The 23517-nt window shown below is 32.0% G+C and overlaps 1 protein-coding gene across 2 annotated transcripts in view; it reads left to right on the top strand.

Annotated features, from left to right (window-relative positions):
• The window catches only part of Sema3a (semaphorin 3A), a 191606-nt gene that overhangs the window by 113936 nt on the left and 54153 nt on the right, over positions 1–23517 (top strand). For both annotated transcript variants that reach the window (XM_071613509.1, XM_027926422.2), the window contains one exon: positions 1116–1235. In XM_071613509.1, the coding sequence (XP_071469610.1) occupies positions 1116–1235 (120 nt within the window). The remainder of the gene's footprint in view (positions 1–1115; positions 1236–23517) is intronic.

The following is a 23517-nucleotide window of genomic DNA, read 5'->3' as shown; positions in this document are numbered from 1 at the left end:
AGAGACACTTTCTGATTCAAGCAAGAAAACACAATTTTTACAGACTTGAATTGTTGAAAGGTGGTATGGTTTAACGTAAAAGGCTTGGAATTAAACAGACCTGTGTTTGAAACTTCAGCTCAACTTGCCTAGGCATTAGCTGAACAGCCCTGGATTTCTTAAACTATAAAATAGGGACAACATTATTTACATCATGGGGACATTGACAGAATTAAAGTGAGATAATTTGAAAGTGTCCAGCCAGTGCCTGACTGCCTGCCAAGCACAGAGTGGTATTCAGTGAACCTAACTGCTCTTTTTCCTGCTATTCTTCCTTTCCCTTTGAGTCTTCACCTTCCGGTAATGATATCTCTGTTATTAAACTCCTATTGAGAATTAACTCAATTTAATAGTAGAAAGTCAAAAAGCAGTGAAATCTTTAACTGTAGAGATTATGATCTGGGTTTGCCAAAATTCCCTCCTCTTCAAATACATTTCTATTTGTTGGTGCACTTATTTGGGGTCTCTATGTTAGCTTACACCAACTTCAAACATTTATCCCACCAGATATATTAAAAAATAAAAATAAAAAAAAAAGTTGGCAAAGAAAATATTGGTCCTTTCAGAATTATAGTAAAATTTCATTAATTCAGATCCTACTAGAAAAAAAGTACATAAAAAGATTAATTGCCATTAAAATAAGCAATAAGCAAGATTTTACAATAATCTCTTACCCCACTAAATAAGGTTATTAGATCATAGTAGTTTTACACACATAAAGAAAAAAAAGCAATATGATGATAATGAATATAGTTTTGCCTTTTGTAAATTTTGTCACTGGTCTTAGTGGGAAAATAGTAGTTTTGTACATTAGTAGTAGTCACAGAATCAGTTTTTACTCGAATTTTCTGAGTATTAACTGAATAGTCAAGTACTTAATATCTGAATGATCATTTGGTAAAATATTCTTTCAATAAAGACACAGGATGAAATATGAGTAGCTTTGCGTAATGATAAATGTGCTATTTCCGTCTTCAGTGTGCTCATAACATGAAACTTGTATTATCTTTGTTTTGTTTGTCTTGCCTTGATTGAATTAAATAATACCTATGTGGTTTCATTTTGCCACACCACAGATGGAGAATTATACTCTGGCACAGCAGCTGACTTCATGGGGCGAGACTTTGCTATATTCCGGACTCTGGGGCACCACCACCCAATCAGGACAGAGCAGCATGATTCCAGATGGCTCAATGGTAGGTGGTATGTGCAAGAACTCAGGCACGTAACCTCTGTATTAAATCACTGGGAACTTTCCCTTTATAGTGTATACAACATGACTTGAGATTTAGTGTGTTGTTAAGCTCATGGTGGTGACTTCATGACTGGGTGTGAGAAAGTTGGGCAAAAAGAGAAAAGAGAGATTAAAATTTCAGGAAGTACATGTTTTGTGACAAATGTGAAGTTTCTCTGTAGTTGGCTATGGAAAGAGATCTGAGCTAGAGCTACGGAAGGGAGGCAATGGAAAAAGATAAGATGGTTTACCGATCCTGTCTTATGGGGACACCACAAAGACTCTCACAGCACAGCATTCTTTTTTCCTCCACATTTCCCCTTATTGCCTTGAGAACATACTATAAGGTACTGAACATCAAAAACATGTTTTTTTCTATTCTAATAACATTATACTGACACTGTTCTTAAAATCCCAAAGGACTTTTGTATCATTATTTCACCTGACTTCATATCATTATTTTGCATAATTTCACCTCTAATTTCCTCAAAATCCCCTCTCTCTTTTTACAGGTGAGAAAATTTGGGTCAAAATGTTATTTAACCCAATAGTCAAAGATTTGTAATAAGAACCTAGTTTCCTGAACTTTAGGCACAGGCTTAATTACTTGAACTAGTAGATTGTTTATTTGTAAATTATTCTTTAACTTTTCTATATTAATTTAACATAAACAAAATGTGTAAAATGCATATGCTTGTAATAAATAAATAATACTTTAATTCAGGTTTTTTAACTAACTGATCCTAATATCTACTTCTATGTAGTGGGAACTTCAGTCATGTTAGTTTTCCTGCCCTTACTTCTGAGAAGCCCAAAATTTATTTTGTCACTTCTTTCTTTCATTGGTCTATTATAAAAAAAAAATCATAACTTGGCCTCTATACCTCAGTGATACTTCAGGGAACCATGAGTTGTGTGTGATGATCTTTGTTCTGATTTATCCCGTGCTTCAAAGTGACTGTTCAAAAACATAAATCAGTCCTCAAGTTACCTCAGTCAGCATCTCTTTCCTCCTGTGCCAACATTTCTGATTGATCTATTATTTTTCATGCATTAGAGACAAAGACAAGACTCTTCGGATGCCTCATCTGTCCCTTCTGCCTTTATTCTTAATTGCATTGGAATTCTTCATAAATTACCCAATTTAAATTTCTTTTGCTCTCCTTATCTCTCTCTCTCTCTCTCTCTCTCTCTCTCTCTCTCTCTCTCTCTCTCTCTCTCTCTGTCATTACTTTCTTTCAATGACCTGAAATCTTGCACCCCTATCCCACAGGAAACCCTTCTTTTAATCATCATATGTCACAATGTCCCTATATGTTTAAATTTGTAGCTTGGTTAGGATTTTTTTTCCTCAATATTTGCACTTCCTTTAGTCACTTTCAATATGCATTTTATCCAATAATCTATCCCTGAGCCACTCTTCCTCCAAAGGTCACCTATGACTTTGTCTAGTTTTTTTTTTTTTTTTTTTAATCAATCTCCATTTAGACAACCTCTCCTGAAGCATATGCCACAGCTAACTAGCCCATTCTCAAAACACTCTTTTCTCTTGTTTTCTCTAAACATGGCTCCAGTTCCACACTGGTGTTTTAAATATAGATAGTCCCTAAGACCATTCCTGATTGAGTACAAACACTGTGGGCATGAAGTCAAATAGCTCCTCCTTGGAGTAAAGGAGGTATAGTGCTATCTGGGTGACCATCTGAGAAACTGAAAGCCTCACCAAGAGAAAAACAAGACACTGAGTTGAAAACAAGGGTGTGTGTAAAACTCCAAGAGCCCAAAGGACAACTTTGGAATATTTACCATTGATTATTAAACCTGGGATGTGTATGGAGGCAAAAATGAGTCAGGAAAAAAAAAACTCCATTCAGCTTTACTGTCTGATCTGTTCTCAAATGGAAATATTTGTGTGAAAGAGAGAATGTTTGTTTTTTATGCACAAGAAGGTGACTTTGATCTGCTAAGGACTGTGAGGGGTAAAAAGGCTTTCACTGTCCATGAGAAAAAAAATCTCATTAGAAGATGGAATAACATAAAGGCGAGTGTAGTATCCATTTCATTTTTATGGCCTTGGAGGAAAAAAGTCATCAAGTTAAAGCTGCTTTTATGCTGCACGCTTGCATGTTGACAGCTGAGTCTGAAGAATTTACACTGTGGGAAAACACAGTCATTGTCCGCAGTTCTGTACTTCATCTTTGAAAACGTGTAGTTCATTTGAGAATTCAGTTATCAGTCTCTCAGCACTAAACGTGAGAACTGATTTCTCCAAATTAGCACAGAGGTTCCATGTGACAGGGTGCAGAAACCAGGCTGCTATGAGATGGAATGAAGGGCCTGGAGAAATCGAATACCATCTCAGAATGAAATTGGAAACACAGTGTTTACACACTCATGCATAAAATAAATGAGCTTTGAGGAATCAGCACAGACTACACAATCATCTGTGTTGCCAGAAGGAATAAATTGCCTTGTAAGGTATTTTTTTCCAGGGGTCTTTGAAGCTATTAAATTAATTTTGGCATATGCTTTACTTTACTTTTCTCAAATAGGTTCAACTCTTTGGAAGAATTAGTTCATCTCTTTTAGATGGCTCTTAATTTTTTTTTTCCTGCTCAAAAGAGAAAAACAAAATATAACTAAACTAAACTAAACAAACAAAAAAGAAAAGAGAAAAACAGCCATCTAGATTTGGAGCCTAAAATATCTTAATTTTTTTAAATAATGGAATTTTACTGCTTCCATAATTATTATTTATTTTGCATTTTTAAAACAGTACCAATAATGTTTCAATTATAGTTTTAATGGAAAGAAATGGGAAGGAATGAAAGACATTTTTAAAAGATGGAGAATTTACTGAGTTTTTACATATTAATATATAATAATATTTTAAAAAATTCTCATCATGTACACGAATCCCTATTTTAAGTTTGCAAGGGGTTAGAATGACTTTTGACCTCATAAAATACTAGTGTGTGAATTTGACATGATATACCAAAATTCACTGTGTTTTTCTTGTGCTACCTGAATGTTCTTGATATGATATGATTTTAAACTTCAATTACAATTTCAGCTTACATTAATTTGAAATAAAGTAAATTTTTTCTGTGTCTATTTATAGTAAAATAAGCAATATAAGTAAATGAATTTATGCTGCTGTGATAGAATTTCTTAACATTAAGTCTGCAAATACTACTATAATTACTGTACTCATTACCCATTCATTAGAGCAGATGAAGGGCTAGCTCACATTTATTTTTCTATTTGATGAAGACTATTTTCCAATATTGTTTATCTTGGAATAATGTTGGGATGCCATATGATTTGAAAGAATGACTTTCAAATCTTTAAAGTAATAAAATTTTCTCTTGACTTTTGACCTTATGTATAATGAAAAGATAATACTACCTACCTCGCATAGTCATTTTTTTAAAATGACCACATAACAATATAAAAAAAGAAATGAGCAATGGCTTGGCATTTAGTAAGCACTTAATAAATGTTAATTATCTCTATATCCTTTTCTCTTCACCTGGGTGGAGCATGCTTGGCAAGCTTTGTCAGATTCATTCTGTGAGTGATTATAGTTGAGCCAGGGTGAAAGGGCAGCCTGCGTTGGGTCTAATATATGAAACCACATGGAAGCCTGAGAGAGCCAAGGCCCGGTGAACACAAACAGAACTAATTACAATGCCTGAAGTGTGAGGCCTTCCCACTCGTTTCAGGAAGACCTGTTTTCTTTTAGCGGAATTTCCTAAAAGGATCATGCCTGTGGATAGACCAACCCACTTGTTTTTTTTCTGTAATTGGAATGGTATGCTAGTCATGGTTCCACTTCCTCTGCCCTGTAACATTCATACCATGCTGGTTGGCCCTCACTGGAATCAGCATCATTTCCTCTGTGGTCACGTACTAGGATATTGCATGTTCTCCTAAGATTCAAATTTCTCCACAAGATTTGTTTTTAGAAAAATAGAACCAAGAAACATGACTGCAGATAAACTCTGAGTGTACAAATTGATATTATGTGGTATCAGATACCAGTCTCAAATCACTCATACAGCTCTTTTAATAAACTCTTTTAATTCAACCTTGTTTGAAGGTACTTTTTTATTCTTTAATAAGTAAAATGAATTACTCAGTTTTGCCTAATGTCAGACTTCTTAATGATGTCATTTCTCTAGCTGAAGTAAATTAGTAATATTTTTCTGATCTTTGGAGAAAAAGCCCTCTGTAAGCCTTGCTTTATGTTTATATGAGCAGATAAATCTTACAGAAGCTGAGCGATGATTCAGTTAAAGTAGAAACAACAAGGGTTCTTTGTGTCTTTGAAGATCATGAATGAAATAACTAGAATGTAGTATATTTTGGCTTTTAATTACATCTATGAGTTCCCTCTGTACTCACTGTTGTCAATTCTGCAGTATCAGTATATAGAATCTCACAAATAAAAATGACCATATTGGGCTGGGAGTGGGGGTAGTAGTTTGCCTAGAATTCCCAGTACCACCAAAAAACAAACAAACAAAAAAGGAAATATTTGTGGTTATTTTTTTTTCTGAAATTGAGCTAAAACATGAAAAGGCAATACTTTAAAATAAGTATTTATATCTATACTATTAACTTGGCAGTCATCGTTATGTTTTCTCATGAATTCTGTTATGCAAAAAATTTTCATCCTAATAAAGAATGCACTCCCCATAGGAGTAAAATCTTTTCAATAAATAAATATGTACCATGAAATTATTCTATCCTCTAAATGGTTAATAAAATCACTAAATATGACTTTATTTTCCTTAAAAAGCTAAAAGTTACCAGTTGATCTTCTTTTCAGAGACCTAATTTTTTTTTGTCACTTTTGTCTAGGAAACATTACTTTTAACCAGTTTTATTTGAAATCACATTGCAGAAATGAGGAATAGTGAATAAAACCTTGGAGTAAAAATTAACTTGTTAGTAGCAATATTCTAGAAAGCTGATCTTTTTTTCAGGCCTCTACAAAAATGTCTTTGAATAAAATTGTTATGATATGGCATTTAATATTTTTGACTGATGAACTAAAAAGTATAATTCTCAGATGTGGCATATTAGTCACAACGTGTGAATAGCTTATTAGGAATTAAAATGGTGAGAGGAGGAAAAAAAACCCTAAGTATTATATTTAGTTAAGGTAGGCCTACTTTTACAATTAAAATTGGCTAAAACTTATAAAGATGAGAGACTAACTTGGGGAACTCTTTAAAGTGAAGACAGAACCTTTCCCTTCTTGTTTTTAACATTTTTCTCTCTCTTGTCTCACCATCAGTTTAATGAATACAGAGCCTGTCTATACCAATTTCCTCTTCCAGAGTCACTACATTCAGAGCTCAGTGGGCCTCAATAGGGATTTACTGCTGACTGGGTAATCTGGGTTCCTGTGTGCACTGACATCAAGCAAGAGATTTACCCAGAGAAGTGGATACCATGACAATGCGTGTAACCATGGTGTGACCGGCCTCCCTGACACGGCTCTCAAAAGCTTTCCCTCTGTGAAAACAGAAACCTGTTTGCAAATTAATTAGTTTCTGGCGGCAGCTTGATTGTTGACCCAGAGTTTGTAGAGTGGAAAAACAATCAGATTAGTGTGCTCAGGGTAAAAGACCACTGTGCACTTGCGTGTGGCTTGCTCAACTATTGAAGCTATGAATGAAGTGAAACAAATTCTATTCTGAGAAGCCTAGGCAGAGGTTAAGTATGATGAGCCTGGAGATCCCCAACAGCAGGGGCTGGGGAATTAAAGGATTTTAGCCAGATAAAGCTGAATGACAGGGAGCGATGCCATTGAATTTTAATGACATGGATAGTTTTGACCAAAAAAGCCACTTGTTATATTTTAATCATTCTGAGTGTAAGAGATAGGTTTACAATATTCAATTAAATATTCAAGGTAGGCTTGACACAAATACTTTTAAAATGGAAAATTTCATAAGCTTTCAAAATGGAAGGTATTAATTATAATCTCCCCAAGGTAACATGATGATATTGAAATGGAAAAAAAAATATAAAGTAACCTGTTTTTTCATGTTGATAAAATTATTTTATATTTACCCCACTATTGTATAAGGCACAAACTTCAGATGCCCTATAAAATTAATCCCGAGTCAAAGAAATGTTGACTCATGAGAATATATATTTTGTCATTTATCTTTACATAATTCAGTTAGTATAATTACATCTTAAAAAGTTTGACTTCAACTTTAGGGCAAAGAATTCTGGATGGCAGTGTTTGATGATTTAAATAAATTTAAAAGTTATTGATTATGCTTAATTTTGTAAGATTACATATCATTTTAAGCCATATATACTTTTCCTTTTTAGATACAACTGATAGATGTCTCCCTAAATACTGTAGTGATTGCTATCACAATATTTTTCATTCAAAAATCATTTATGTGTCTCCATTTCAAAGTAAATTGAATGCAAATATTATTGTTTATCAAATCCTTTATCATCTAATCCTTAGTGACCTCTCCAATATTAAACACTACCATAAGTAATTCAAATGGAGTCAGCGGTCCTCAAATTTCTTCTCTTTTATTTAAGCTTACTATTTTCCCAATGGATTTTAAGTATTCCCCGCTTCCAACCCTGAGTGCACTTAGAAGCATTTTTGTATTTTTCACAGGGCCTGACATCCTACTTCATGCTTTAGTATTGTTTGAAATAAGAAACTTTTTAATGACTCTGCTTCATAGGCCCTGGAGTTAAACTGTCTCGATATGTATACCAGGTCTACTCTCAATTTCTTATGTGACTTAGGAAGTCATTTACTTAATTTGTGTTCACCAGTGTTTATACTTTGTGAAAAAAAAGGGGGTAATACCAACGACTCATATGGTTTTTTCTGGGGATACATGAGATAGAGTATGTAGAGTAATTAGAACAGTGTCTAGTGTCTGACAATATGGAAAATACAGAAGACATATGACAATATGGGAAATACTAAAGGTGTTTAACTATTTTGGTGCTGTCCTATATAGACCACCTCCATGACATAGTACCTAATGCATATTTGGAAAATTAATGCAATGAACCAATCTCAATCATCCTTCCTTTGCTTAATCTGCTCTCAAGCCATTTTGTTTTCTTTGTTTTATTCAATTGATAACTACTTCTATATGAGGCCTATATTTCCTTAGGAAGATATATTTATTTTTAGTATTAAAATAATATATAAAATATTGCTTATCATAGTGTATTTAACAAAACTAGCAGAAAAAACAATGAAATGAAATAATCAAGGCTAGAATTCAAGTAAATGTGTTTCTGTGTTAATTTAGCTCTAGTAAATACAATACTTACCATTTAAGTAAAGAAACCATTAGTTTAATACTTGTTAAAAATATTTTTTGAAGGACTGGGGTTATGGCTCAGCTGTAGAGTGCTCACCTTGCACGTGCAAGGTCCTAGGTTCTGGGATAATGATAGTGACCCATGCCCTGTCCTTGGATCCTTAGCACCACATATATAAAATAAAGTTAAAAAAATGAAATTTTTGATATAATAGTTAAGGAGAAGTTGAGGGCATTTATGACTGTAGAAAAATCATCTCTTCTGCAATAATTCAGTTAAACTAAACTTTTTTTCATGAGGAGACAAAAGTGTGTGGATTTTCTGGAGTACTACTGTATAGGTGGGCAAGTGTAGGCGTCTGGCATAAGATTTCTGTGTCCTACTTTTCCCAAACAAAGAATGAAAGTCGTTTCTTCCTCATTTGGTTGTTAGAAGCACCATGAACGAGAGAATACACGTAATACATTTGGAAAAGTGATTTCTACTACCTAAAAATAAAATATAACCTCAAGTTGATATTAGCTGGTTTCATAATATGTGAGAATTTCATATTAGGACAATAAAACACCTAAATACATTGCATCACCCAAAATGTAGTAAACTGCACAATCTCACAAACTGAGAAACCACATATTTCAAGGAAAGCAATGAAAGTTGTTTAAGGGAAACAAGAGCAGATGAAGTGATAGTGACCCATGCCCTGTCTTTGGATCCTGGCTGTATGTACAGGATTTTTGCCTAATGAGTTTTTCTCATTTTGATGAAAATAAATCCACTACTCCTTTCCTATAAAGAAAAAAGAATTTTTCTAAGGTTAGTGACATATTTACTGCCAAGTTTTATTTATATATTTATATATATATATATATATATATATATATATATATATATGACAAAAAAGAACATTGAAAAGATTCTTAACTTCACATATCAACTAGATACAAATTATAAAATACAACCAAGGAAAAAGGTCTTTAAATTGCTTTTCTGATAATGTTAGTAAGAAAGATTAAAGTATATTTAGATGCACTTAAAAGGAACATTTTCAAGGTAAAGATGTTTGGGTCACTTTAAGATTAAGAGACTAGACAAAGAGAAAATCAAGCCCCTTCACTCCAGCCTTGCCTCCCATTCCAGACTCTCAGCAATGTATCTCTTTCCCATGGTACTTTGAATCATATATACACTTTGCATTTTAGACGATATTATGATTATTTTAAAACATATTAGTTTCAGAATAAAGATATTCTTTATTCTGAATTAAGCTGAATTATTATTTATCTATAGTAATTTGTAAATAAAATAGAGGCAATGTTTAAAATTATAAGTAGAGTTTATATTATTTTGCTTGATGATTTGCTAAATTATAACTACTTTAGATGTAATGTAGGCTGATTGCATAAGGGACCCATCAAAATGTGTCTCTTCAATATGCTTATAAATGTGTCTAAATTCATATGAATCCAAATAATCTCTTTGCTCTTTTAATTACTAATTTGAAAAGATGCCAGAGCTTCAATATCAGAGAGCTATTTTATGTATACATTTATAAAATTCTAATAAGAATGTGTACAGGAAATTGGTGACAGCAGATTTGGTTTTCCCTTAGTGATCCACACAGCCTTTTCAGCTTACCATACAATAGGATTTAAGTTACTTACTTCTGTTTTAGTCTTACAATATGAAATGTTACATTTATAGTTCAGTGAACTTTAATCTCATTGTTCCTAAATGTTAAGTAATACCGAGGTTGATATTCAACTAATGACTGTTCTTTAATTGCTTAATACTTATAGAATCAGTGTTTATTTTTCAAATGTGTTTTCAAAATACATTTGTGAGAAAAAAAATGTTATAGGAAGAACAAAATCTTATACATCAAAAAATGAACTCTGCCATATGCAGTGGCGTACTTCTATAATCCCAGTGGCTGCTCTCAGCCTGAAAGGAATATCTTCAGTTCAAAGCCAACCTCAGCAAAAGCGAGGCACTAAGCAACTCAGTGAGACTCTGTCTCTAAAAAATAGGGCTGGGGAAGTGGCTCCGTGGTTGAGGGCCCTTGAGTTTATTCCCTGGTACTGCACGCCCCCCCCCAAAAAAAAATGACTCTGAAGATATAAAATGAAAGACATGGATTTTCACAAAACCTTATTAATTTTTGAATAATTTGAAGGGTAATTTAGTCATATAGACAATTCAAATGATAGAACCTTTTACAGAGCTAAGATGGATCAAGAAGATACTTAACATCTTTGTTCAATTAATTTACATGCTCACAGTAATCATATCAAACATTTTGAATGAAGAGAAACTATTAAAACATAGGGGGATAGTTCTGAGTGCCATGTGAAGGCATCAATAACTGATATTCCTGAAGTGTTATTTCTCTTTATTTTCTTTAAAATCACAGGAAAGAAACCTCACATTCTTCATAAATGATATCAAGATAAATACAGGCAACTTTGATCAAGACTTGGTGCCCATATAATAAAATTATAATTGAATTGCATTTGAGAAAATTTGAGATAATTGTGTGTTTATGACTCACAGAGTCTGAAGTGATTTTACATTCTTTTCTCTTTAACTGATTCTGCCTTATTTTTTCCTAATTCCTGAGTGAGAGTAACATGCAAAAGGTAAATTGAAAGATTGTCTGGAGTTGGAAGTATGCAAAAAGAAAATAGAAATATGCAGTGTCAGACAATCAACAGGTCCACCCTTGGATGCTGCTTGGTACAGATGTCATTTGATGGTGACACAGCAGAGGAAGCACCAGAGAGCAAAGTAGCCATGTCATGGAGATTTGCAAAATCTCTACCAAGTTTATCATTGTGTGAGTTAACTTTGTCATTTTGCCTCTGTGGATGTGCTGCAAACTCCATGTATCCATACTGGTTGTAAACTATTTATGAATTCACAAGTCACATACTCCTCAAAATGATCATATTTTATAAGCAAAAAAATAATGCTACATGCACCAGTAGAGAATATTCTGATAGTAAGAGCAAAAGAAAATTTCCTCTAGCTCATTAATGTGACTCAGGAAGCTGAGTAAGTTGTCATCGTGCTGATTGACTACGTGGAACTATTAAATGTTCTCTAGAATGGAAAACATAAGGAATCATAAAGAAGAAAAATAGTTTTTAGTAGGTAATTCAACTATTTGGAAAGAATCTGCAAAGGGAGGAAGGAAGAAGAGGAAAAGAAGAAAAGAAAAATTTCTAATGTATAACAGTTACTTCCTGATTCGATTTTTGCTGCTATCACTCAACTATAATAAACAACATGCCTTGCCATAATAAAATTTATAACATCACAATTTGAAATAAACATCCACAGACTACACCATAAAATCTCTTTAAAGGTTTAACCCTGAAGTTTGTAATATAAGTTAGATGTGATGCATATTTAAGATCTTTTTTCCACAGGTTTACAGAATTTCAAAATGTTATTGGAACAAATAATAATTGCTGAGAATACTCAGATTGTCATTTTATATCTGACCATATGGCTGTCATTAATAACAATTAAGATAGTATGTAATATGATATTATAGAGGTAAATAGCTACATTATTAATGGAAGTTAAAAGTAGATTTTTTTTGGTAGAGATTAAATAACCCATTTCAGTTGCTATTTATCCACTTGCTTTATTTTTTTTCCACTCTATTTTTAATGGATATTTTCCATTTCCCCAAGTCTATTCTCTTTTCATCTCATTCAGTGTTTCTTTTTATCTGTGTGTAACTGAGGTTTATCAATCAACACAATATGTATATAAATTGTTTTTCTCTTTTTCATTTCCTGGTTGCTCTAAGTCTCTCCATTATTACTGGTAATAAGCTACATTTGCTAGCCACCATCATCTTACCTGGACAACTTCTATTTTCTATAAGCAATGAGCACTTAGTAGGAACCAAGACTGTTGTAAGGAGCAGAGCTGAATAGAGAGATCCCAGGCCTCCAGGATAATACCTAGAGAACTTGTTATGAAATAGAAAACTTGGAAATCTTAACACATAATATGCACATATTTACAAGATATCTTTATATCTCAAAATCATTATTTAACTCATGAAGTAAGGGAGCAGTTGCTATCCATCTCCCTTTTAATGAAACACTAATTTTTTTGATCCATTTGATTTTCAGGCTTTTATACTAAACACAAACTGCAGATTTTACTATCAAGTGATAGTAAGATAGAGTAATTTATAAGACATTCTAACTTTTGTCCAAATACGTGCAGTCCTTTCTTAGTGAATAGATATGGAAGAGAGTTCAGAAAGACAAGAAAATGGAAACTTTCTTCCTTTTTAAATTTTGAGGATAAAGGTGGGAATCAGTTGGAATCAGAAAAACTGTATGTTACTTGTAGATAATTTGATTATAGTTTTTTAAAATTATGTTCTTTCAGTGACATATATTTCTAAATATAAGGAAATTTTAAGGAAAGTCAGCAAAAATAATGAAAGGAGAAATGTTTGGTGGTTAGAAAGAAAGAGTCAAGGAATTGGGAGAACTGGAAACAACATTGTTTTCTCTTCAGTAGAAGTTGGATAATTGATGACTTAGACTGTTATAAATGTAAATAAGATCTGAGTTTAAAATTCACACATGAAATAATAATGAATTAATTATTAGCAACATTCTTGGCTCTTGATACAGAGATTTTTCTAGGTGTATTAAGATTTTATTTTGTTGTAAGATTTTAACTTTTAGTTTTATTATTTAAAGCAATGGCTGAATAGAAACTTAAAAACATGTCCCAAACAGATGGCTTCAAGTAACCATTCCCACCTTAATAAACTAACCAAAATTATTGCTGTGAAATTAAGTATAGTCATTTATTAATTTCTCTGGGCTTTGTCATACAAATCTATAAATTTTATTTGATGTTATAGTTTTAACTGCTTTTTCATTTACATATAATACTTTTTTCATGATCTCAACATGTTGAAGAATATTTTTAAAATTAACCTTTCTTTGGAATATATGTATATGTTGCATTTCTTGTCATATAATCTAAGAAATATATTCTATTTAATGTGTAATTATATAAAACTCACTAGAGTATTGCTCAGAGATAATAGTTCTAGATATTTTCCAACACTCATTTCATGAAAGAATATAGAAATAGTAGAACCACTAGAATGCAAACTGAACTTAATTTTAGTCTTTATTATAGACATTAGATACTGTTTCTTAGTATTATTTAAGTAGGATGAGAGAAACTGGTTTCTATTCAAATCAAAGTTGGAAGTATAAATTTGGTTTAGAAAACACATTTATTAGTCAAGATCAGGTATCTATGAAAACAATTCTATATTAGCACTCAAAAAAGGGGTGAGAAGGAGAGAGAGGAGGAAGAGAAGGAAAAAATAAGGCTGATACAGGGCCTGCCCTGAACAAAAAACAAAAACTGATTATGGATATCAGCAGCTATTTTAAATTGCATTCACTAAACTGTAGGTGCTATGACAGGTAGTGCTATAACAAAGCTTATTCAAAAGCTTTAATATTTAATTGAAATTATTTGAAGAAATTTGTATCACTATATAAGTAATTTAAAGATGAACAGAAATCCTATATTGGTAGTATAATATTTTGTTGTCTTTAAAGTGCTTCCTATATAATCTCTTCATCCTCTCCAAATCTTATAAAATGGAAAACTGCTACTAACATTTAAGGTTAGTAGCAACCTGTGATGGAGTGAAAACTAAGACTAAACCATGTCTACTGAATTCTAGGTGTGTTCTTTTTCTAGCATATTCATTCTATTATTTATAATTTTTTAAAAATTGCTTATTTCTGCTATTTTCCAATATCATTTATATAGGAAATATTTAACAAGTATCATAAAGATTATTGGAAGATAAAGTAGAGGAACATAGATATTAAACAACAAAGATATGCTGAAGTCAAAGGATCTACAGTGGTTCACAAAACAAAGAATTACATTATTTATGCATAGCTTAAATCACTGAAAACTGAGCTTGTATAAACCCTTGCTCCAAAATGTGAGACTCTTGAAGTAATTAGCAACTTGCCTTCCCTTGGGAGTTTGCTCAAAATGCAGAACTTCAGTAACCATCCAAATGTATTAATCCAGATCTGTACTTTATTAAGTTCTCTAATTAAAATTTGAGAAGGTCTAAACTATCAAGCTAGGTGACATTTTGTTTTGTTTTTTTAAAGAGACATGGAGATACAATGGCTTTTATGCCATTGTACCTCAACAGCAGATGTTCTTATATCTGAATGTTTAACACTCAAGAATGTGTGTGTTGTGTTGTGTGTGTGTGTGTGTGAGAGAGAGAGAGAGAGAGAGAGAGAAAGAAAGAGAGAGAGAGAGAGGTCATACTTAGATTCAGCTTGCTCATACTGGAGTCTAATTGAAACTGTGCAGTTCTAATATTGTCCTTCTTAAATTATTAACTTCTGTTCATTTAAAATGAGTATATAAATATAAAAGTGTATCCTTTGAACAGGGAAGATGGATTTTCAAGCAACAGTAAGTAAAGTCCCATTTTAAGCTGCTTGAAACAATGCACTGAGACAGTGTCACATTAAAACAGCTGAAAGCACCCTTATGATGGCCTATAAAATCTTCCACAACTACATGTCCCATAAAATGTTAATAGCAACATTTAAAATATGGGGGAGGTCTGGTTACTTCTAGGTTTAAAAAGTAGTCTCAAATAATATTAAAAAATATTTTCAGAAAATATTAATATGAGTTAACCATCTTTCATTGGAATTAGGCTAGAACTAATTTTATTTTAAGTGATAAGTTGGGTGATATAACATTGACATAGTATAAAAATGTATATAATTGTCTGTAATTTCCATTTAAATATCTTATTTCCAAATTCTCAGTAAAGAAAAATGAGGTAAATTTTTAGTGCAAAACCCAGAATAAAACCCAAATATCAAATCACAAATTATATGTCTTATGTGGCAACATTACATTTTAATTTGCAATATTAAATTTCAAATTATAGTTATATGATATCATATATATACACACTCATGAGTATTTCCAATATTAAGCACTCTCTAAATTTCATAACTATAATAACAATTTTCTTACTAGTTTAAACAGACATGATCCTTAAAAACCAAAATGATAATAATACTTTAATTTCAATATTAAGAATAGGAAAGTACAAAAAAAAAAAACAATGCAACTTGATGTGAAATTTGAATTATTGCCTCTTAAGGGATAATAAATTCTTGCAGATTAAACAGGGTGTGCAATAAGAATTGTTTTCAACAAAATCAAATTACTTTGAAAATTATGCCATAAATTGTCTCCTTTTCTTGCTTGAATTTCCTTCCCCGTATAATTAGACATCTTCAAGAATCTAAACTATTATTGTCTCTTAAGAACAAAAGCCACAGAAACTGCTAATTATATTGCAGTTAAACATGTTTTTCTACTTTGAAGAGATTCTGAATTTCCGGTAATTTTGAGAACATTTTCTGGCCAGAGAATGATAGAAGTGCTGAACGTGTCTCTAGTGTTGTAATCAGGATAATTAAGTTCTATCTATAATAATACTCACGTTATTAAAATGTTGCCAAGGCCTGTGCCCAATAAAAATTGACCTAAATCTTTCCTGGTCCCTAAATCCATTATTTTATTTTAGGAATCAGGCCACATTCTTACAGCTACTACCCTTTTACTAGAACCCAAGGGCCTAATCAGGGCAACTCAGAGGACAACCTCCCCTGCCAATGTCACACTATTGAGCTGGAACTATTAATATACCCTAGGAAATGGGCAGATATCAAAAATAAACATTCCCCATTTCTCATAAAATTGACTTTATATTTTCACAGAGTAAAATATTTTTGTCATTGTGTATTCAGGAAATATTTTAACAATGAAGTTTTATGATTTTATGATAATTATTTTTTCTTAATAAAATTGCTACTGGAATTCAAACATACTAGTTTTGTCCTCTGTAGATTCTGAGTTTTAAAAAACAAATCAGAAATACAGGTATACACTTGTATTTTAAGACTTTAATAAAAGAAGAAAGTTAGTGTTTTGAAATTGTTTTGCTTTTGTGTTGCTTAGTGGTTTTGTTTCCAAATTTTACTCCATCAATAAACTTAATTTTGAAGTATATATAAAATATATGAGCAAGAAACTTGTACAATTCCTTTAAGAAATGTTTCAGAGCATAGGCAAAACTAGAAAAGATTTTCAAGTTATTCAAGTTATGTGGTGCTAGAACAATAACTGTATTGGACAAAAAAAGAACCTAGAAATGAATATATAAATATTCAAGTTCTAAATAATACTGTGAAATCAATTCCAATATTACAAGGGTGATTCTGTAATAGAAAATCTATTAAATCAATTCATTACCTTAATATTTAAAAAATAAAATACAAGCTTTCTCTTGTTCAAGCTTAAAAAATAAGATAAAAATCAAATGATTTCTTCTGATCAGTTTAAATCACGTTAACCAGTAGTAGAACAAAATATTCTCAACATGATAAAGAAATAATTGAATACCAAATAGTTACCAAGAAGAACATTATCAATTCAAGTAATATTATATCATTAGTTTAGACAAATATTTACATGAGATGCATCCTAAACTTATCCAGTTCTTATTTAAACATTACCAATGAGTGAGATATAACTGTGAATTTGAGAAAGTTGAAAGGAAGTACTACTATGTTTTTCTTCCTTTTCAGAGAGATTTAAATCATGCCTGTACTATATCTACTTGGAATGTTGATTTTTTTTCTTCATTTTTTTTTCTTTTTTCTTTTAAGCTCTTTGATTAAGCACTGAAACTTTTAAAATATAAATCACACACACTTAAATGCACTTGTTTCATCTCATTTAATAAAGCACAGTAAGCACACTGTCTAAAAATTTGATGAACTTTCTGGCAAAGGGAAGAAAAACGTGCTCTAATTTAAAATGAGGTAGTTTAGGAAATGCCTTTTTTCTTGAAACTCTACCAATTTTCCCTTTTAAGAGAAGGTTTTAGTGTGAGGTCATTGATTAACTAAAACCATATAAATTATTTGTTACTGGGAGCAACAATTTTTCTAAATAGAAAGTACTATTTTCTTCAAATATAGTAAAGGAAGTCTTGCTGACTTGGTTTTCTTCATTCAAGTTTAAAAGTTTCAAAGTTATTTCTAATTGTATTTTATGAAAAATATTTTAATTATTTTTGTGAATATGGACTCCATTGACAGCATGACTTTTTTTTTTTCAGAGAATAGTTTTGTGTTTTTTTTTTTCACTCATCTACTTTATAACATCCCCTTCAGGTTGAAATGACCACATTGACAAAATATAGACATATGAATATCTTTCCTCCAAACCTTTTCCATTCTATAGAAATTCTTTGGGAAAAACAACTTGCTTAAGTCTTTCTTGTATTTATATGAACTCAAAATCAATATCAAAAGAGAGAGAGAGAGGGGGGGGGAGAGAGAGAGAGAGAGAGAGAGAGAGAAACCATTGAGAGATAAATAAATAAAATATTCTTCCTGGAGATTATTTACTGCATGAAATTCTATCTGATCTTCTCAAATGACAAAAATACTCTTATTTAATCACACACCACTTTATACTTAGCATCACTCAAAAGCATAATAATATAAATAATGGAAGGGCAGTTGAAAAGGACAACTGAGTATATTCACAGTATGAGTTTATTTATTGGAGATCTAATGCAAGGAAGCATCTATAAATATGGCTGTTTCCTACAGTTAAGATATAATAAATAACAAAAATTATAGAAATGTCTGCAAACATTGTAGTTCAGGTAAATTGATTAAATCTAAGGATATCAAAATATTTCTAACCCACAGTTAACATTACAAGACACAGACTTCTAAACCATTATACATAGTGCACTTGTAAATAACAAGATACCATATACCATTCCCACAATTTGCAATGGAAAAAGTCCCTCTAAAATATGGAGAATAAGGCGCTTAATTATATCATTTGTATTTTTAGATATCAACAAGTTCCCTTTTTTATAGCCAACCAGTCTCCTTAAAACGTATCTTATGCTCAGCACTATGTTCCTGCAATTTAAGGTATTCACCATGATAGAAAAATGATCTTAAAGTGATATGATAGGTACAAATTCATCAATGAAACAATAAAACTAAAACATGACAGGCTTTATTTAAAAACAAACAAACAAACTTTATCACTGATTTATTTCCAAAACAATTTTACCACCTATGGACAATTTCATTATGGAAATGTTCCTTTTTGAGGTCTGGGTTGTTAGCTCAATGGTAGAGCACATTCAAAACCCTGCATTTAATCCCCAGTACCAAATAACAGCAACAACAAAAGTTCCTGTTTACATAGAAGATATTAAAGACCACAATATTTAAGTAAAAGAACATTTTTGTTATCTAGACATAGAAAACTAATTACAAATTGAGATTTTACCATATAAACTTGCGTCTCTGAAAATCTCTAGTACTTTTAAACAGGCTCAGTTATATTGTTTGAATTTTGCTGTAGTTTAAGACTGAACATAAATATAGGTATTGGTAAAATAAAGTAAATTACATCATCCACCACCAATAATAATAATTATATATGCACATTCATTTTCTTAATTTTATCTTATTCCATATATTTGCTTGAGTTCACCTTTGCTACAAACTAAAAAGAAAATATGTTACTTTTTGTCTCAGGAGACATAGAAATTTTTTTCTAATAGTTTGAAATTAAAACTTTCAAATAAAGCAAAGATAAAATGACCTTACAGAACTATAGCTTTGTCCATAACCTAGACTATGCAAATTAATAATTTATTATAATGTATCATGTATCTATTCATTCACTCCTCTCCATTTACCAATGATTTTTTATGAAATTGAAGTAGTTTGAAACATTAGTACACCTTTTTCATAATGATTAACAATAATATGCCTTCAATTATTTTGTTTTTTGAGTTAAAATTTACATATAATGAGGTGCCCAAACCTTAAGTATAATATACAAGGAGTTCTGATAAATGATACGCTTCTCTAACACAAACCCATATCAAAGAATGATTTGCTCAAGAAAATTCTTGTGTACTCCTTATCAGTGGATCCCTTCACCCTGACCTCTAGATAAATCAGATATGCTTTTGTTTCACAACAGATTCCTTTTGCCTATTCTAGAAGTTCAGGTAAATGCAATTATATAACAGTTACTCTTGTTCTAATTCTTTTGAAATTCATTTACATCATTACATGTATTAACAATTTGTTCTTGTTTTATTGCCAAATAGTGATCAATTGTATAGAAATACCTCAATGTGTTCCCTGTTCATCTATTGATAGTAACCTATGTTTAATAAGCTTGCTAAAATATTCTTGTTCAAATTTTGTGTGAACATAGCATTTCATGTCTTTTGATTAAATAGCTAGGAATGGAATGACTGAATCACAGAGCAGGTAAATATTTGTTTTTATAAAACACTGCCAGACAATAGTATATCCCCCCCCTAAAAAATTTATAAAGAAAAATGTTGAATACTGGATTGGCATTAACATTTTTGAAGATTGATTAAGTCACTCGGTATCAATATGGAAGAATGTGGGAAGGTAAGACTGAGAAGAAAAACATAGTTATTTAAAAAGTGGAAAAATTTTAGGATCTAAATGAGGACATTAAGGACAAAGGTAGATAGGGAAATTAAAATTAAGCTTGATGATTGATAAGATGTTAATGACAAGAAAAAGTCAAGACTAATTCCAGGCTCCTGAGCTCCAAAACATTTGATGGCATTGAGCAAGATGAATAATGTAAGAGAAGAAGATAGGGAGAAGATGGAGATAGTGAGTCATTTTTTAACAAGATAACATGCAATACTGCATCACAGACATGGTCAAATGTCAGTCAAAATTTTTGATTAGTCATAAAATAACTTGGAAATTATGGATCAGAATTAAAATAATCAAAAGTGTCTATGGGAAAGGGGAAGAAGCAACAATTCTATCATTACACAGTATTTTTTCAAATGAGTATCATATTTTTCAACTTTCTTATATTCTTGTATTTAATCCCAAAATTATTTTATTACTTTGTAGTGGTCATACATACCCATTCAATTGTTCTTACTCACAATGTAATTAAAAAGAATTTAAATAGTGCAAGAATAGTGATTGATGAATATACTTCAGTTAACTAATTTGTTAACTAGTGAATACAGAGAAACACCTATAAGTATTGTAGCATACCTAGTTTTGCCTGACTAACAGCTATTCAAGCCTCAGCATTAAGAGTAAAACTTAACCTCTTTTTGATTCTTTTAATTGTTGTGTCATTGTCTAAGGGTAGAGAACAATGTTGCTGCTGCTTTTCCTAATTTCTGAGTCTTTTTGATATTCTCTTCCATTATAGCCACCTGAGGTCAATCTTCTACTTCTATTTTCAAAAAGGATGCTTGTTTTTGTTGACTTCACTGATACTCTTCCAAAATCATTTCTGATGAAAAGCACATGGTTGAATAATGAAAAAGAAGTATGTTAGTTAAGAATGCTTCATGTTTCACAGTAACATCATTGTAAGTCCATTTGTGTGAAATCTATGAGGTCATTTGATGAAACATATCCACATACTCACTTTAGCATGAGACCTTGAGACAAAGATACCAAATGACACCTTCCCAGTTCCACAGTTAGTAAGTGATGGAACTAACCTGGATACTCTGACAGTTCCTCTACGGCCATGTGGGTTACACTATCATCTCAGTGAAGGCAGTTCACAAATTGGAAACCAATTGTATAAAATAGTGTCCTCTGAGTTCAAGTTAGCAAGTATCTTTAAATATCCTAAATGCTAGAGAAGATTCAAAGAGGAATGGTATGCCCTGACTCCAAGAACTTAAGAAGCACAGATGTGAGTCATTGTAAGGGATAATTTAGTCCAGCAGGTGTGACTCAATTGAGATGAAATATTATTGAAATGCAGAAGAATTTCCTCCTAAAGAATTTAAAGGAAGTATTTTGAAAAGATTTTTGATAAGGATCTTGGTAGAGGGGTTTACATAAATATTTTAAAATGAAAGTTTAGGGAATCCAGAGTAATGAGACAAGGGGTTCAGGGGCAAGTTCAAAAGGGTATAAGCCTAGAATTATATATTGGGTCCAGGGAGTAGAGATCTTGAAGGAGTCTGAATTGAATTGCACAGCCAAAGAAAAACCATCAAATAATTAAGTCTGTATTTAGAAATACACACTGTCGACATTGTGAAGTGTTGATGGGGAAGAAGAACAACTTGAAGCTGTGGTGTTGGAGAGGACAGATCGATACTTTAGTAAAGAGAAGAGCTTATAAATAAGACAAAAGAATTAAGGAAAAAATAATTCCAAAAGTATATCAGAAAAGAATAGGTAAGAATTGTCATCAATTCCATGATATGGGGGATAAAACTGGAAAGATGAAAGTGGAAAACTGTTTTCTGTCAATGACAGGGTCCATCAGAGAAATAAAGCAATTAATTTGATTTGACATTGAGAGTTGAAGGCATTGCACTGCTAGTGATGTTTGTGATAACTTCATATGTTTATCCTTATGAGTCCAATATCCCAAAGGCTTTTTTACTTCCTCTTTAGTAATTTGCCTTCAGTTGAGGAATGCTGTGGACATTTGCTTTGGATATGACCATTTGATTCAAATAGCCTTATTTTACATGGGTAGAAAGCAGTAAACTTTTCCACTAATTTTTTTATTAATGTTAAGATCAAATTTCTTCATTAACCTCATACACCAAATAAACAAATAGTGTATAAGTACATGCAACTTAGAGACACTGTAAAACCAGGTTTGCAGACACTTGACACAACTTAAGTACTAGAAAGAACTCAACCTTTGCTCTTGTCCTGGCTCTGCCAGTTACTAGTTTGTACTTTGAGCATTCTCTGCATCTTAATCTAAGGGTTTCTTTCAGATTGGGTGTGGATTAGAACAATGCATACAAAGCACAACAAAGTGGCACAATGAACAGTAGCTCTTAATTTCATTTACCTTTTGTGTTTATCTTCTATTTTAATCAGCCCTTTTCTCCATCTTGATGTGATTCCTCTTGAACCTTTCTGGGGGTTAAACTGTTCCAAGGACTGTTCACAGTTTCCCAGCTAGCTAAACATCAAAAGTTTTTCCAGGCCTATTCCCTGGCAGCCAGAGGTTTTTCTATTCCACAGCCAAAAATGATATGTCTACTCTGCTTAAGCTGTTGGCTGCGAATGTGAGATGACCTTATACTACATTCCTTGCATTCTTAATGTGCTGGAAGTTCTCATTCATGGTCTATTGATTCTTTGGGGCTTTTGTTTTCCCTTGTGTTATGGCAGAGCTGAAAGGGAAGAATCCATCCCTGTGGCTGCCATCCTAGTATGCTGGCCCTCCTCTGGTGATGATTTTTCCCTGTTATCAATTTCCTAGACAGTTACTTTGTAAGTATTTTGAAGCCCGAGGCCTTGATATTGGGTTCTAAATAGCATTTTGACATTTTCATAATTTACAATTAGTCTTTGTTTTCCTCCGTTGTCTTTAACAGGTTTGCAACTTCCTTATCAGCAGGCATCTGATTCAACTTGCTTTCACTAGCAGTAAAAGATTATGTTACCATTAACTTTTAAACATATATACTTTGTAGGCTGTTTCACCAAGTTTTTTGAACAGTGTTATAAAATAATAATGGTAGTAATTTTGAAAGCCTATGCTATGTTGGAAATAGATGTAGATTATTTCCTAATTCTTCTAACACTTCTCAGAGATATGCACTTGCCGAGAGACAAGGAAACTGAGGTTAGTTGACATTTAATTGATTTTTTGGACATTATATATCTAGTGAGTGGGAGAAGCCTGTTTTCATCCATTTTCTCTGCATTCTATCACAAAATAATTTTTAG

The sequence above is a fragment of the Marmota flaviventris genome, chromosome 1, assembly GCF_047511675.1.
Source record: "Marmota flaviventris isolate mMarFla1 chromosome 1, mMarFla1.hap1, whole genome shotgun sequence".
Lineage (NCBI taxonomy): Eukaryota > Metazoa > Chordata > Mammalia > Rodentia > Sciuridae > Marmota > Marmota flaviventris.
This window is presented reverse-complemented; position numbering and strand designations above follow the sequence as displayed.